The sequence below is a fragment of the Colletotrichum paranaense genome, assembly GCF_030867605.1.
Source record: "Colletotrichum paranaense strain IMI 384185 chromosome Unknown Scaffold_3.1, whole genome shotgun sequence".
Lineage (NCBI taxonomy): Eukaryota > Fungi > Ascomycota > Sordariomycetes > Glomerellales > Glomerellaceae > Colletotrichum > Colletotrichum paranaense.
In genome coordinates this window covers 58,549-74,743 of record NW_026848961.1, presented here as the reverse complement: position 1 = coordinate 74,743, position 16,195 = coordinate 58,549, and the positions used below count along the sequence as shown (strand labels likewise).

General features: G+C 53.9%; 4 protein-coding genes across 4 annotated transcripts; 2 read left to right on the top strand and 2 right to left on the bottom strand.

Annotated features, from left to right (window-relative positions):
• Positions 1 to 329: 329 nt before the first annotated feature.
• CPAR01_03554 (uncharacterized protein) lies at positions 330 to 1,722 on the bottom strand (the record flags this gene model as incomplete). The annotated part of the gene is made up of 3 exons (XM_060487841.1): positions 330 to 578; positions 646 to 950; positions 1,023 to 1,722. 3 exons carry the CDS (start codon positions 1,720 to 1,722, stop codon positions 330 to 332), a joined length of 1,254 nt encoding a protein of 417 aa, XP_060352047.1.
• Positions 1,723 to 5,232: 3,510 nt separating this feature from the next.
• CPAR01_03553 (WD repeat domain-containing protein) lies at positions 5,233 to 6,467 on the bottom strand (the record flags this gene model as incomplete). Its single annotated transcript, XM_060487840.1, has 4 exons — positions 5,233 to 5,282; positions 5,339 to 6,094; positions 6,148 to 6,274; positions 6,330 to 6,467. The coding sequence occupies 4 exons, from the start codon at positions 6,465 to 6,467 to the stop codon at positions 5,233 to 5,235; spliced, it is 1,071 nt and encodes a 356-aa protein (XP_060352046.1).
• A 678-nt stretch (positions 6,468 to 7,145) lies between these two features.
• Positions 7,146 to 7,895, top strand: CPAR01_03552 (transporter particle component; the record flags this gene model as incomplete). The annotated part of the gene is made up of 4 exons (XM_060487839.1): positions 7,146 to 7,180; positions 7,236 to 7,244; positions 7,304 to 7,526; positions 7,584 to 7,895. The coding sequence occupies 4 exons, from the start codon at positions 7,146 to 7,148 to the stop codon at positions 7,893 to 7,895; spliced, it is 579 nt and encodes a 192-aa protein (XP_060352045.1).
• Positions 7,896 to 11,847: 3,952 nt separating this feature from the next.
• Positions 11,848 to 14,582, top strand: CPAR01_03551 (SOM1 protein; the record flags this gene model as incomplete). The annotated part of the gene is made up of 4 exons (XM_060487838.1): positions 11,848 to 12,357; positions 12,422 to 12,603; positions 12,673 to 14,092; positions 14,145 to 14,582. 4 exons carry the CDS (start codon positions 11,848 to 11,850, stop codon positions 14,580 to 14,582), a joined length of 2,550 nt encoding a protein of 849 aa, XP_060352044.1.
• Between the last annotated feature and the right edge of the window lie 1,613 nt (positions 14,583 to 16,195).

Sequence of the window (16,195 nt, the reverse complement as noted above, 5' to 3'; positions counted from 1 at the left end):
TCTTATATTACACTTTCGTACTTGCCTCTTGAATTGCCAAGCATGATATTGTGGCCCCCAGTACGAACATCACCATACCGCGGCAATTCCAAAGTACCGCACGTCATGGCTTCTGCTTCTGCTTGTGCTGCCTTCTGTGCCAGATCCTCAGGTTGGAAAATAGTACTTCGACTTCTCAATGCTCTCACGAATACCGCCAGCGCCTACGCCGCCAAAATCATATAATATAATAACTAAGCCCCTTCTCTGTGCTCAAGGAGTGCGAGCCCTTTTCTTTTCCTTTCTTCTCTCTTGTCATGACCGTGGCAGGTCGATCCCCGTTTACATGTTTACCATGCACTCCTGTGTTCACCAATCCGCCCCCGTTCGGAAGGATGTGTAGGTAGTGGGGTAAGTACGTCAGTCATTGCTGCCGGGGCCATGGATCGGGGTCGAGCTTCCACGACATAGCTCACCCCGTCCTCTGATGCGTATGATGGGGGCCGAGGACCAGTGCTGCTTTCTCCGCGACTGGATGTTCCCTCGTTCGGCGCGGCGTTCGGGTTGCGCTGCCAGTAGATGCGGTTGGGGTCAACTCTCTGAATGCAACTTGTCAGTCCAAAAAACTTCCTCACGTGTAGTACCACACTTATAAGTATTACATACCACACTCTCTCGCCAGAGGCCATAGGCTGGGGGCTTGGCCAGGACCGCCTCGCTGACCTCTCCTTGCTCCTCTTCATCGCGCGCCAGCACAACTCGGATTGGTTCTCGTGGTACGGCGTAGCCACCGGGTGCCAAAAGTTGCGGCATCGGCGGCCTGGTCTCATCGTTGACCCGCGGTCGGATGACAAGCATGCATAACCGGATCAAGCCGTGACAGAAGAATATCGTGACGAACAAAATAATGAGAATCAACAACACAGTGAACTCGCTACTGCGAATATTTTGTGTGAGGGAGAGTGCTAAATCTATTCAAGTGGTTAGTCTCTGATAATATTACGCCAAACAATTCCCATAAGCTGGGCTGGGGCACCACTTACAGACGGCGAGAAGGAGCGTCAGGAACCCGCCTGAAATGAAGCAGCGGAGGATCTGAGATCGCATACGCCGTGATTTTGGCCATGGAATACAGAGAAGAAATCGTTTAGGATGGCCCTCGTTGTTGCTGTCCTGTTGCTGTCGACGATGTGCCCGTCGTCTGCGCCGCCGACCTTCTTGTGCCATGTTCGCCAGATGCATCTCTGCAGGATCTGGCCCTGTGAACCTCCTCGTCCCGCTGGAGGTTTCGGTTTCGGGGCGCCGTGCGACAGGCGCTGGCATTGTCACGCGAGTCGTAGCTGATGGTTGTCCGGCTCTGCTCGTCGTGGGCGGTTCGGGGGAAGAAGACTCGTCGACTCGGTTTAGGGGTTGTTGCGATGTCGAATTGGGCCACGAATCGGCGCCATTGGAATCGCTGGTCCATGTTCTTGCGAGGTGTGGCAGGTTCAGACGGGTTCCTGGCAGTGTCGGGAGGCCAATGTTAAACCGTGGTGTTTTCGGGCTGTCGGATTCCTCGTCTCCTAGCCTTTGCATCCCGTTGCCGGGACGCCTCCGTGAAGAGAGGGAAGGCCTTGTGCCAGGCAAGCGCCTCGACCGAGGCCGTGAGCCCTCTTCCATTTCTGGTTGTGTAGATGGCCCTGCCAGAGCCTGCTGCTCGATATCCTCCCCCTGCGAGGAACGTCCTCGTCTAAGAAAATCCATGGCGAGTAAGTTGAGTTGTATGCCAGACACTTTGCCGTTGAGAGTTGGCAGATGAGCTGGAGTTATCACCGTTCAAGTTCCTCGCATTCTTCGGTGTACCTATATGTTGGCTTAGTCAAGGTGAGCAGTCGTCGAGTGTTTCGTCGTCGTCGTCCAGCGGCAGTCGTCAATGGCGTTGGAGGCGCAGAACGCAACGGCGAGGTTCCCCTGTTGGCCAGTTGCACAAAGGAATCGAGTCAGCCGCGACAGGAAGAACAAAGGCTATCTTGTCTCCTAGTGCGGCAGTGGCGAGCTGAAAGTAACGGGTGGAAAACGGCCGCAAAACACCAATGATGGTAGTCGATGAGTTAACGGCGCCTTGTTGATAAAAGAAGTCCCAAGGGATGAAAAGGGGCGCCTTGCGTGGTCGACGGAAGGCTGATACTCGCGTTCGCAGGAGCACAGTTTGGAGAAGAGGGTATCAAGAAGGGTAACGTTGGCTAGGTAATGTAGCTCCCGGAGCTAAGAGAACAAGCGACGGTCTACAGACAGCGTGACTTAAGGAGGAGGAAGAATAAGGAGAATGAACTAATCTGACAATGAGGGCGAAGACGCCAGGCGGGCTAGCAAGAAGCAGAAGATGAGGACAATGCCAAAAAGGCAGCTGGCGCCAACATGACGCTGGGCGCGATGTGGTATGGTGAAGAAAGAGGAACAGATCACAGAGGGACTGATAAAAGAAGGGAGCAAGTTACGATGGGCCAACAGCAACCAAGGTACAGGGTGGCAGGCGTTGTTTCCGAGCGTCCTCTTCGTGGTCCGCCGGCGACCACAGCCAGCAGTTCGGTCCAAGGCAGGGCTAGGCAATGCGAGGGCTGGTGTATGCAATGTCAAGCCAAAAATGAGAGGTAAGGAGGCGTCGATGGGCTAACGAGTCTGGCGTCTGCAGCATGCGGTTGGTCTAGATGTGTGTCGTTTGGGGATCAGTGTACGGCGGCATTGGACAGGACAAGAAAAGAAAGCGGCGAAGTTGGTCAAGCAGACGCCACGCCAGTCTCATCCCAGCATACGAGGGATTCTGCGACTTGCGACTCTGGAGAACCTGGAAGGGGGAGCAAGCGGACGGGATAGGGGTGTTTGAGAGGGCAGGACGAGAGTAGGATCTGACGAGGGAGAGGGGGGATTGGGGGAGGAAACGCGCAGGATCTGCAGCATCGAACAGGTCGTAACGCCTACACAATATCTGCATTTAGACCCTTGCATCCTACCTACATACGACAGCCGCAAGGTAGTCTTGGCTTGGCCCAGACTTTGTTGTGGGCGATTCATTAGTGAGTGTACTGGGTACCTCCATACACACGGAGTATGGATACAGAGAGATGAGATGGGATGGATGAGAGTGCACTCGTAAGGTGAGGAAAGGAAGGCACTTCGTATGCAATGAAACTGAATCGAGGACGGCAAGGATAATGCAGGAAAACCTCCCTCCGTCTTCCTCTCTCTCCAGACACTCGCAGACCTACGGATGCTCGCAGTCTGAGCTCTTGACGACTCGGCGCAGATGTAGCAGTGCTGGACGGGTCGGGTTCACCCATCGATTCTTGACTTCTCTGACAATTGGAGTGTTGCACAGCAGTCAAGGGGGTTGCTTCTGGAAACTTGGGAACCAATCGTATGAGGCGAATGAGTTGACCTCCTCGGACACCGTCACAACTTCACAACCCTCCGCACAGCGCGTGGGACCTGCCCCGGGTACTCCGTAGAGTACGTACCGAATCAGGAAGGGCTCAGGGGGCCCGGCTGGAGATAGAAACGTGTTTCGGATTCTTGTGTCGACGCGCGCCAACCCTTAATTGGACTAGACCCATCAGGGCGCGCGGAAAGGGGTTCTCTCATTGGAGTCTCTGCTTCTCTTGAAGAAGGGGACGCCAACCCAGGCCCCCCATGGTTTGGGCTGGCGTTTGGCGTTTGGCGGTTGGCGTTTTGAGTCTCCCCCCAACTTCAGTTCACGTCTGCCATTTTGTCTTTCCAACTGCTTTGCCTCCAAAGATCCGTACCTCCGTGTGCACGAATATCTGTGAATGGCAATTATAGGTGACATTGGCGGCAAGAATAGCAGTCTTTCGCGCCTCAGCTTAGCGTCCTTTGCGGATCATTCGTCTCGTTTGGATTTAGATGGTTCCCGTGGTCAAACTCCTGTGATGAACCCTGGCATCTACGTAGCACGGAGTACTCCTACGCAGTAATGAAAACCCATGCCTCTTGCGCTAATGTGGGGGTTATATCGCCTCGAACCTCCACTTGTAATCAGATATCTTCTAATAGAAAACATCCATGGTTCAATTGGAGAGCAGCAGCCTTCCATTTGATTGTGTACGGTTACTACGCGGACATAGGTCTTGACAACAAGATTGCATCCATCACACATTGTCACGATGAGCCGTTGTTGGCGTCTTTCTCGTGTGCCATTACCTCAGCGTACGGTTTTGCCTCTATGGATATTAGCTGCCGTGAGTACACGTGTGACAGCTAGAGAAGGTTTCGCGGTGTGCCGCCCAATTGAATCGAGACACACAAGCTGGGACACTTGACCATTCGGAGCCGACGCCCCTCCGCGTCACCGTCCAAAGCCACTGCATTCAACAGTTGTACTCTTTCTCTTTTCTACTCCTTGATTCGCACTCGGTCCGTCAGATTGCGCAATGTTCCGACCTCCGAGCTGCGTTTCTAATCTCTCTAGAAGCCGATAGAGTTCAACGTCCCAGAAACTTCCGCATCACGGCCGCGCACCACACGATCCAAGGAGGAAACATGGGGCCCATGGCCCTTGCTGGACATATGGCTGTGGGCAGCCTAGCTAGCTGGACATGCCCGTGACATCATCTCATTACAAGAGTCATTCAATTGGGGACCATGCCTCTGCAAGCCGAATTACTCCTTATTGAAGCTACGGTGCTAACTTGGTATTTCCTGTGAAACGAACCACGCGATCTTGTCTCAAGGTTGCCCTTATGAGACAAAACGAAGACACATCGGATGAGCATTTCTAGGCCGTGTTACTCGCGAACAAACACGCCTCGCCCAAACTCCCTGCGTAAGCCATATGCAGCTGGCAGCCGCCGGTATCGGTATTTTCCTACAATTCCAAGCGGCAGTTCCCGAATATGTCTGCCCGCGTTTGCGTTATCTGATCTATTCCAGTGTTCGCGAGATTCTGCCATGATCAACACCGGATACTCATGCTCGTGTCCCGTTTATGCCCCCCTGCTGCCATACTGGGATGATATGCCTTCGCAGATGGCACTTACCAGGGCTTGGTATGAGTTGCTAGGACCAAACGTTCCTGGCTTGCTTGTGATGCGATAATACATGGATTGTATATCCGTAGAGCGTCTCTGCGCCGCATATGCACCGCACAGTCCGCACCGAGAGCATGCAGGCAGAATATTGAGTTGGTGCAACATCAGAAGACGCGGACTAGGCGTTGACGATGTGGCTAGCATGGAGAAAGCCCACTGGTGGTGGTTTATTTCACCGCAGCTCCCCCAGTAGCATATTCCGATCAGACGACGCGGAAAGTACTATCACAATTTGTTAGCCCAACGTCAATTGTATCGCGAAAAGAGATAATGCTCACCGATTGGCTCCGTTCCGGGCGCGAACTCGACACAGTTGACGGTTCCCTTATGACCCGGAAGCTTGTACAGGAGCTTTCCAGTCTCACTAGACCAGATAGTGGCAGTACCGTCTCCGGACCCGACAGCCACCTTCTTGCCTTCGGAATCCCAGCTAGCCTTGATGAGGTTCTTCTCCAGGCCCATGGACGCGCCGTCGAACGTTCTGATGGCTCTATCGGTCGGGGCAAATGGCCGAATGTCCCATGTCCTCACTGTGGAGTCCATGGCATATGAAAGCAAAGATTGCGAGTCCGGAGAGACTCTGAGGGAGGTGATCGTATCTTGGTGTCCCAGCATCGAGTAAACGACCGATTTTTTGCGCAAGTCCCAGACTTTAATGTCATTGTCGATGCCTCCCGTGTAGACCTCGTTTCCAGCCTCTGACATGGCAATGGCCGTAATGGGAAATTCCGTCTGGATGTAGTCTGCTGCGTTCTTTGATCTCGGATCCCACAAGCCGATAGAGCCGTCGTCACTTCCACTAACTAGCATATCCTCGCCTCGTTTGCTGAGGTCCACTGTATTGACGATCTCTTCGTGGCCGATGTATCTTCGTATTCTTGTTCCGTTCTCGAGGTCCCAACTTGCCAGGTGCATGTCTGCCGAAGCCGAGAAGACTATTTTGGAGTCTCTCGACCATTGGAGATCTAGAATTGCGCCTCGATGGCCGTTAAGAATGCCGTAGTTTTCGCAGTCCCCATACGTTCGCCACAACACTACTCGCGAATTAGTTTCACCTCGCCAGCGATAAGAAGATATTTAAACTGACAAATGCTTCTGTCCATAGATCCTGAGGCAATGAAATTGCCCGTTGGGTCGAATTTCGCAGCAAAGATCTCGCCTGAGTGACCAGATAGTTCCATGACCGGTGCCTGCAGGTTACTTGTGCGCGGTGTCTGTCGGCCAGGCCGTCAGTAAGTTTCCAATTGGCAATGAAGAGTAGTCGCATACCGCCTGCACTAACGCACTGCTCTTTCCCGAGGCGTTGAGCCTTGCTAAAGCTCCTGTTGAAGATCCCACATTCTGACGCTTGACGATCATCTGGCTTGCGCCGAGCTCGTCATCCGCCGGTCTCTTCTCAGCAGACATGGCTGCAGTCGTCGAACGTGTTTCTCGAGGCTCGTGGGTGTTCTACTCGAAGCAGGATCGTCGTATGGCGTAGATCGTGCTGATTCGCGTCGATTTGAATGTCAATTGAATCGGGCAAGCGGTTGTTGACTAGAGAAAATGTGCTGGCTGAGGTCATTGGCCCATGCGAGGTTGGGATGTGGACGGAGCTTGCTTCTGCCGACCCCCGAGCTAAAGGTGGGACCTCGATTCAGAGGACCTGGAGAGTCCACCTCGGTGCATCTCCATACCTTGCTTCGAGGTACACTACCATACCTAGCAGTGCGTAAATTACCTCTTGGGTAGGTATCCGTGCCCAGCTTTCATTGCACTTCCCGCAAGCTTATCTTATCTTCAACCTCATCGATGTCCACGAACACCAGCTGGCACCTCACGGTTCATTCGAGCCTCTCGTCCAACTCCGATCAGTACGACAACCGACGACGGCAATAGCCCTTGCGACCGCCGTATCCACCGATATCGAAGACTTGCGATTGCACTTCACTGTACGACGTGAACGGCCCCAGACAACCCACGTGAACGACGCAACGTGCTTGCGATCCGAGGCGGCAGCCACTTCCGCGACACAGCCCGGTACCAGGCGTCCGACGCCAGCGTTACTTCCCTCCCTTACTATTTGGCAGGCGTCTGCGAGGAATCATGGCCGCAAGCAAGGCAACCCGCTTGGGAGAGGAGTGCGTTTTCGAGCCAGCCCCGGGCGTGGGTAGACAGAAGCTAACAATGCAGCAGAATCTGGAAGTACGTTGCGTGGCACCTGAATGCCCAAGAACGAACAAGTCTGACGTGCTTGATTGTAGAACCCGTATAGACAAAGTCAACGCCGAGCTCGTCACCCTCACCTACGGAACAATTGTTGCGCAGTTGTGCAAAGATTACGATAGCGACTATGTCGAGGTCAACAAGCAGCTGGACAAGATGGGATACAACATCGGCCTTCGTCTCATTGAGGATTATTTGGCAAAGTCGAATACAATGAAAAGATGCGCAAACTTTCGCGAGACCGCAGACGTCATTGCAAGAGTACAGTTTCCCTGACTCATAAAGTATTGAGCCTGCATGCTGACCATTGCGCACTAGGTCGGCTTCAAGATATTTCTAAACATCACGCCACAGGTGACCAACTGGACGACGGACAACAAACAGTTCTCGCTTGTGTTTGACGACAACCCTCTCGCAGACTTTGTCGAGCTGCCCGATGACGAGCGAGCGCAGGATGAGCTCTGGTACTCCAATATCTTTTGTGGAGTCTTGCGGGGAGCTCTTGAGATGGTGCAGATGCAGGTCGAAGCGCACTTCATCAGTGACGTCCTGCGAGGCCATGACACGACCGAGATGAGGGTGTCATTAGTGCGGTACATTGACGACGAGCTTCCTCCCGAAGATGACTAGATGTTATTGCATCTTGCCACGCAACATTGTTCTTTACCATAACCAGACGTGCTACAATGGGTTGTCCCGCATCGACACAAATTTGCTATCTGTCGATGGAATTCTGGAAAATAGCGCGCAGCCTCAATTCCCTGTTCGCTGGTGGAGATGGAGGGCGAGGCCAGCTTCATCGCTCATGATGATGCGCCAAATGCACCTCCATGGAATCATGAAGTAGGTGAATATCGCGGCCAGGCGTATATCACATGTAACAAGATGGAGACAACTGGTAAAGCGCCTAAGCCGCAGACATGACCTACACGATATCAAAAAGACTTGTTCATACGAAAGCCACCACTGCCAACGTGAAATCCCGAAGTTGAAGGCGATTGTTGATATGATATTGCTATAATTGGGTACAAGGGTGGGTCAGACTAGTTAGGGAGAAGATCGTCTACTGAACTGGGCGTCTTCAAGCACATTATTATACGTAGATGTGGTTCTTTTCAAAGTTCCTTCGGGCAAGCTGTGTTTGCGGCGATTCAGCCTCTATTCCCGCATGCCTTGAAATGAGTTTCGAGACAAGTTGACTTTCATGGAATTGCCCAATAGACCGACGGTAAGCATTGAACTTCATTCAGTGAGCGCTTAAGAAAAAGAGATTTCACCACCGGTGTGGCTACGTCTCTTGGTGCTCATGCTTGGAGTCGAACTCGAGTACTCGTAGCCTGTCGCCGAGTAGGCTGTGGGCGAATTGATTGTTGACCTTGAACAATCCCACCATCCAGCCGGTTTGTCCTGAACCACCGACGTAGAGGGCGGCCTGCTGTTTCTGGTGACAGCAACTGACTTGAGGGAATATATGAGGGCTTCTTGTAGCATGTGCGGAAGGTAGGGAAGGTATGATCAACACCTGCCTTCAGGACTGCCGGTCGATCTTCGGGAAATGTGGGGCATCACGGGACCCGTCATGGGGCACTTAGGACGGCAATGGAAAGTGCCCGGATCCTTCTGACAAAATGGTTACAGTACGGAGAAGCCGTGTGCAGCAGCAGCAAAGCCGGGCAGTTCGCAAAAAGAGTATAAGCAGCAAATTTACACACATGGCAACCAAGCATGCAATCTAGGCAGGATTACCAGGCGACACCAATTTGCGAGTCTTTAATGTTCATTTGCCCTTACTTCAGTTTATTGGATCAAGTGTTTTCAAGTTTACTCCTGTCGAGATGATTATACGGAACCTTAAGCTTGCTCGAGAGGTCCGTGCCACGGCCCATGGCTTGCCTTTCATTTCCCGACTGAAGCTGTTAGTTAATTATGGATACTTAGGCTCAGAGAACCTGCGAATGATCACAATTACTCTTTGGCTCAATGCCGGATGGAGAGAACAAGCCCCTTTCGATTCCCAGGCCTCAATGCGTCATATCGGTGTTGCAGAAGCCGACGTGCAACGGACTTGCCGGTACATAGGTAGACATCTGAGCGTGAGGGAGCATGGAACGAACCACCTCGGTTCTCTATTCACAAGCAGGTGAGCGCATTGATTGGAACAAGGCTGTATAGGAAATGCAACAATCGCATCCCAGGCGACGTTGGAGTCATTGGTCGTACTCGTGTCGCGCGGCGTGTTCAAGATGCTTTTGACATTGTGCCTCACGTAACAGACAGGTCAAAGAAGCTTATACACCTGAGGCGATGCTTCTAGATGTGCATGGAGCCTCCAGTCAGCTTCAGAGCAAGAAACCGGTAAAAGGGAGCGGGAGGCGGGATGTCGGATACCAAGTGCCTTGGGCGGGTCGTGAATGGTAGCCTCTGTCAGAGCTCTCCACCTCACGCCACGAGAAGCTGGAGGGCAGACGCGTCTATGCCAAACAGGATCTCATTTTGACTGAGACGTTTGATGGAGCGCGTTTTTTGGTGCGGCCCATTCAAGATGCGACGTCAGCAGAAGTGTGAAGATTGGGTATGCTGGTGGAAGCGGCGCGCAGCTAACACCCGGTACCGGGTCATAAGCTCGACGTGCCACAACGCGACTTCCAGCATGGCACCCCGGGCTCCCATGCCGATGAGATAAGGTACTTAAGATCGCTACCTTAGCTCCAGGGAAGGTAAAGGACCTTAACGTGGGTTGGTGGGAGCACAAGGTTAGATAGCTAAGGTAGTCCAGAGCCCTCTGAAGCCTCAAGCCCAAGCACGTACCTTAACGGGTACCTACCGCCCTAAAGCTTGAGGGCTCCTTCGGAGTTTTTCAGTTCGCCTAGGTAAGATAGTAGTACCCGGAGAGCTGGAAAGCAAGCACGCAAGTTGGAGGTGATTGTCGATTTTTTGCCTTTGACGATTTGGCACGTGGCCTCAGGCAACAAGCGGTCTCAGATATTCGCAGCTCATTCTGAGATATGCGACATGCCCGGCGCGGGTGCGCGCCTCACCTCGTGCCGGGCACCTCACCTTTCTTACAGGACTGGCTACCTTCTGGCACCCATAGCGGCCTACGGGCGTACTTCGTTCAGTGCTCGTGAGGTCTCTAGAATCTGAAGTTTGAGGTGAATAGGTAGAGATGCCGCCTCCTGCCCAAGCGTCGCATGCCCCGAAAATTGGGAAAATCCCAACCCCATCCTTTCCACTCTCCTACTCCCGCCCGTCCTGGTCTTCCCGTCCTCCTTTCCACCCCGACTGTGTTTTTCTGCATTCAAGCATTGTCGACTAACACTTAAACACCCTAAGGTACGGAGTAGGTGCTTTGCCCTCTAACCCAAGGCGCCCCTCTCTTTTCTCCCTCATCCTCTCGCTTCCTCCGATCTCTACTTCCGCCTTTCCCTTTCCTCCTCAAATCACCTATCCACTTCCACCCCTTGGACATTGGATGGCCTCGCATGCCGATCACATCTTCAATGCCAACGTGGTCTCGATAACGTGTTTGTTACTCTAACGAGTCCTGATTCATGGTCACTGCCCTCGCGCCCCGCGAGACACTCGTCCATCTTCAAACCGACCTTGCCTGATCGGCCTAGCGACCGCGGCTTTAGGGACCGGTCAGTCGACCCTCGCTACGGAATAACATCCCGCCATTCTCCACAGCTGGTAACACCGACGAAGCCAGACCTTACAGACCGACCATCTCACTCACCTCACCCATTATTAGCAGTAACACCACCGCCCAGAACCACGGTGGTCCACATCCACCTTCACTTCGACGCTGCTTTCCCCCCGGAGAGCGAGGAACCCCCCTTCCCCCCCCCCCCCCCCCCCAAAGCCAAACCCAAATCCAAATCAAATACCTAGCCACCCAGAAGGGGCCACACTGCCATACCCTGAGCCACAGCCTGAGCCAGAGCAAGAGCCAGAAACACCAGGTCTTCCTACCCCCGACCCCCGAGTCGCGCTGCTTTCCCTCCTCCTGTCTTTCATCTTTCCACTCTTCCCATTTCCTTTCAAAGTCCCACTCCCTCACCTGCAACTGCCTTTGGTGGCCCATCCCGTCGCCCTTCCGCCTTCTTCAACATCTCGCCCTCGCATCAATCCTCCTACCCCCTCCAACCCAAATCCGCCACAGCTTCTGTCGCTGCCACGTCTTTCGACTCTTTTTTTTCTTCCTCTGTACCAAACCATATCTCACCACCGCCATCGTCACTGGTCGCGCATCCCGCCATCTGTCGCGCGCCTCTGTCTGCACTCCCCAGCCTTTCTCTTATCCGTCCAACTGAAGGCTCCTTGTACCCTTGCGCCCGACCGCTGAATCCGACACGACTTTGCCGCCAGCCGGCTTTTTAGCGCACCGCGTAACCACGTACACGCTCTGCGAGACTCCCACCTCCAACCACAAGGTGGCTGACCGACAAACTTTTGACGACATCGACACTCTTTCTTCGCTTCCGAACAACCACCATCCTTCAATCAGCTTCTCCTTTATCCATCGCATCGACCTCACCCCATCTCGTCGGGCAGACGCTTGTCTGCAGCCCGGCTCACAATCATGAACGCCAACGTCAACCCCAACCTGGCCAACATGAACGTCATGGGCGGTGGCCCTGTTGGCGCGCCCGTCCCTATGATGAATAATGGCGCAGTCGCTCCCCAAGTCGCCGGTGGTCCACGACAGATGACCATGCCCACCGAGAGCCAGCGCACTCTGCTCAACACCTACATCTATGAGTACTTCCTCCGCCATCAAATGTTCGATTGCGCTAGATCCCTCCTTAATGGAGACCACCAAGTGAATGTCATGAAGGACGGTGCCAATCGCCGAAGGGACGAGAACGGTAACCTCATCGGCAATGGTCTCGGTGACGACCCCATGGACACCGACTCCAAAGACGACATTGACGCGAAGCTCCCTGATGACCTTCCGGCCCCCAAGCTGCCCATGCCTGCCTCAGAATCATCCTTCTTGTACGAATGGTTCTGCCTCTTCTGGGACATCTTTCACGCGCAACGGACAAAGGGTGGCAACGGTCCCGTCAATCAATATGTCAGCCATACTCAGGTATGTCGTTATCCGTCGGCGATTCTCTGTCTATGTCTGGATCATCACTAACCGAGCTGAATAGCAGCAATCTCGCATGCGACAGAACCAACAGCAAGAACTTCTCCGCCAGATGCGCCCAGACGGCATGGCCGCCCAGCAGCAATATCACTCCCAGATGATGCGCAACATGCAAAATGGCGGTATGGCCATGAACATGCAAAAGGGCAACTTGGCACGGGCCGCCATGGCGAATAATCAGAACAAGTGAGGCTTTACAGATTCGTGCCTCCCTTCATCATGTGTATGGTTTGCTAACCCAAATTCCCCCTACAGCCCCCAGGCCATGCAAATGCTTCAGCAGCATGCGAAGCAAACCCAGATGCAGCGAGACCCTTCGGACATGGATGGCAACCGCCAACGCCCCTCGTCGCCTGGCTCTGGTGAAAACGCCCCTTCCCCCTCCAAGAGACCACGCCTGGACGGTGCGCCCAACTTCCCGAACCAGCCTGGAATGATGCCGAACGGAAGACCTCAGCAGGGCATGCCGGGCCAGCAGGTGGGGACCACCCCGAACGTAGCTCAAGCCCAGCAGATGCTCATCACCAACGGAATCAACCCGGCGTCGCTGACCCAGCAGCAGTTTACGACATTCTCAAACCAACCACCTGCTGTCCAAGCTAAGTCCATTGCTACATATGCGGCAAACCTCCAACAGCATCAGGCTAGCCAGATGCCTAACAAAACCATGCCTAACGCGCCCGGCCCCCAGGGCCAGGGCTCACCCATGATGGCTCAAGGCCAAGAAGGTGCCGGGCTAGCTGCGTACTACAACGCTGGAGAAATGGGTCCAGGAGGAATTCGGCCTGGCCCTGGCGGTGCCCAAGCCGGTGGTGGAAGTAACCACGCTCTGCAGGACTATCAAATGCAGCTAATGCTTCTGGAGCAGCAGAATAAGAAAAGGCTCATGATGGCCCGCCAGGAACAAGATAACATGGGCGGAGGTGCCATGCCCAGAGACGGTCCCGCCGGGCCTGGCGGCCCTGGCGCACCTCCTGGTCCCAATGGCCAGCCTTTCCCGGAGACATCTCCCCAAGGCGCCAGAACCGGAGCTTCACCAAACCCAACGGAGCAGATGAAGAGAGGCACCCCGCAGATGAACAACGCTGGCATTCCTTCGCCGCTGCCCGAGGGCGCTCAATCTCGTGGCTCTCCCAACCCTATGAACTTCATGGGCAACCAAATGGACCCGAACATGGCGCCACACTTCTTCAAGGGCATGGGCAATCAAATGGATGGGAACATGGCCGGCAATCCTCAGATGAATGGCGGCATGCGCCCACCCAGCTCGCACCCTGGTCAGCAGTTCAACGGTCAGATGAACCCGCAGCAGATGATGGTCGCCCGGCAACAGCAGCAACAGGCGCAACAGGCGCAGCAAGCCCAGCAGCAACAGCAGCAGCAGCAGCAGCCACCTCAGCAGCAGGGACAGCCTCAGCAGGCCGGCCAAGGTGGTCAGCCGGTGCAATGGCAGCAAGGCGGGCCGAATGGTCAGATGGTGCCTCAGGGTCCTCAGGGATCTGTTCAGGGTACACCGCAGCAACGGTCGATGCCCCCGCCATCTGCACCAGCTGGCGCCAACTCCAACCGGACGAGCACTTCCTCGCCTCAACAGGCCGCAGCGGCTCCCCCGACTCCGTCACAATCAAACAAGGCGGCGCCAAAGAAGAAGGATACCAAGAACACAAAGGCAAAGGTAAGCACATGGCAAGACACGTATTGCCCAAACAAAACTAACACATGCGCAGGCTGCGGCGGGAAAGAAGTCAGGCAACAACAACCTGAACAGTGGCACTACACCAGCCGCCGACGGTGCAGATGCGGAGGCTGCAACACCTGCAACTCCCATCACTCCTGTCACCACTGCCAACTTCACCAAGAACGGACAAAATGCCGCCGTGCCAGCCGTGCCCAACGGCCAGGCTGCTGCTCCTGCACCTGCCCCTCAGCCTCAGGTAGCCCCCCAGGCACAACACGATGCCAACCAGAACGGAGGTTTTATGGACAACACGAACCCAATGGTGGACTTCGGTGCTATGGCATTCGCCGACCCGTTGGTCTCGGACAATGTTCTTAACGACTTCGACTTTGACTCATTTCTACACGAAGACGGCGACAATCAGGCCTTTGATTTCAACACGGGTTCATTTGGCATGGAAGGCGCCAACGAAATTGGCGCAGACTAGACGGTTCCCAAGCCTGGCTTTTAGGTGTACGATTCCCTCTCGTCTGTGTCATGCCTCAGTTGTGCGTTAGGCGTTGTGTCGATTCCCCAGCCTGATTTCTCCATGCCTCGCCGTTGTACGGTCGAGCGGCATGGTATTTGCGAAGCATGGCTATCTCCATTTGATTTATGGATGCGCTCAGAATACCAAAAAAAAGTGGTTTTTACAGTCTAGAATACATCAAATCGGACTGAGCCCACATCGATTTGTTGGCATGTTGCCAACTGTAACTTTCAGGAGGATTTGCTCGACAATTGCAGTCAAGATAAAGCAGTCGGGCTTAACTCTCGCCGCCTCATCGAGCCTGTCACTTTCCTATTTCATATGCTTTGATTTACCAATCGCCTTTGGACGACGTTTATGTGTGGCAAACACTTGACGGATTGCCCCATTGGCGGCATATTCCAATGAGTCGTTTCGCTGTGCAGCACAGCCTCGTTTTCGACGGCGATTTAATTCCCTTGCGTGCATGTGCCTGGGGTAACACGCATACAAACTTCACGTTACTTTTCTCCTTGTCGGTCGTTGGTGGACGGACCGCTTGCGAGAATTCTTGATCATTGGTTCTGGAGTTCTACTGGCAGGGTTCGCAAAGTTTCGTCGGGTGCCTTTCCTATCGAACCAGTGGGCGTAATCATTGATTGTACGTGGCATACGATGTGCGAATGCAGAGCCCGGTTTCGTTTGGTGGACCCATCAGTGTTGATTTGCAAAAGAAGTGACAAGAGAGATCAAAAGGGGGCAGTTGTACCGGTTGTGGATTGAGTTGAGGGCATTGTATTTACTAGAAGGGCGGGGACACGTTCGATCACCAGCGTCGTCCTGCTATCGTCGTTTACCCTGGGTCCTGTCAGATTATACTGTGGCGCGGTGCGATATTGGTTTGCGAGGATCAATCCATCTTTTTTCATATCCTGGATGCCATCAAATATTAAAGTTCTCTCTGGCATCCCTGTCAATTATTCGTAAAAACATCACCAGCACTACTGCATTGATCATGGCGATCACGATCATGTCTTCTTCTCAGAATGTTTCCGAAGCATGATCGAAGGAGGGAAGGCAAGCCTCAATGTGCAGAAACCCTTCCATCTTTGGGGGCTTTTGATACCGCCCACAATAATCGGAGCCTTCTGACTGTGAACGCCAATGTATCTGTGCTCGTGGGGCTTTCACATGTGGTCGCACGGCTCAGAGAGGCCTGTCCAACATCTTCTGGTCTACCCTGAGCTCTAAGTTCCTTACTGGGCAAGGGAGATCCCCGCACCGCACCGGGCCCGGGTCGAGCACCGAGGCCGCAGGTGTGGCCGTGATCTACATACAAGTCGGGCATTTTGCCAATGGTAATCTCGGGGAATTAGACGCGGGGCGGGGGCCTTTTTGTTTTTCATTAATAATCATAGTAGTAATAAGTGCCGGTGGCCGGATGCGGCGGCGGACGCAACGGTTGTCGATCTGCAATCTGGGGTCGGTCATGCGACGGGTCATCAGCGGGGACATCCAGAGGCTAGCACCGAGCTTCTTGTTCCTCTTGAACTCTGATCGAGGGTCTAAGATCTAAGATCTAAGATCTAGAA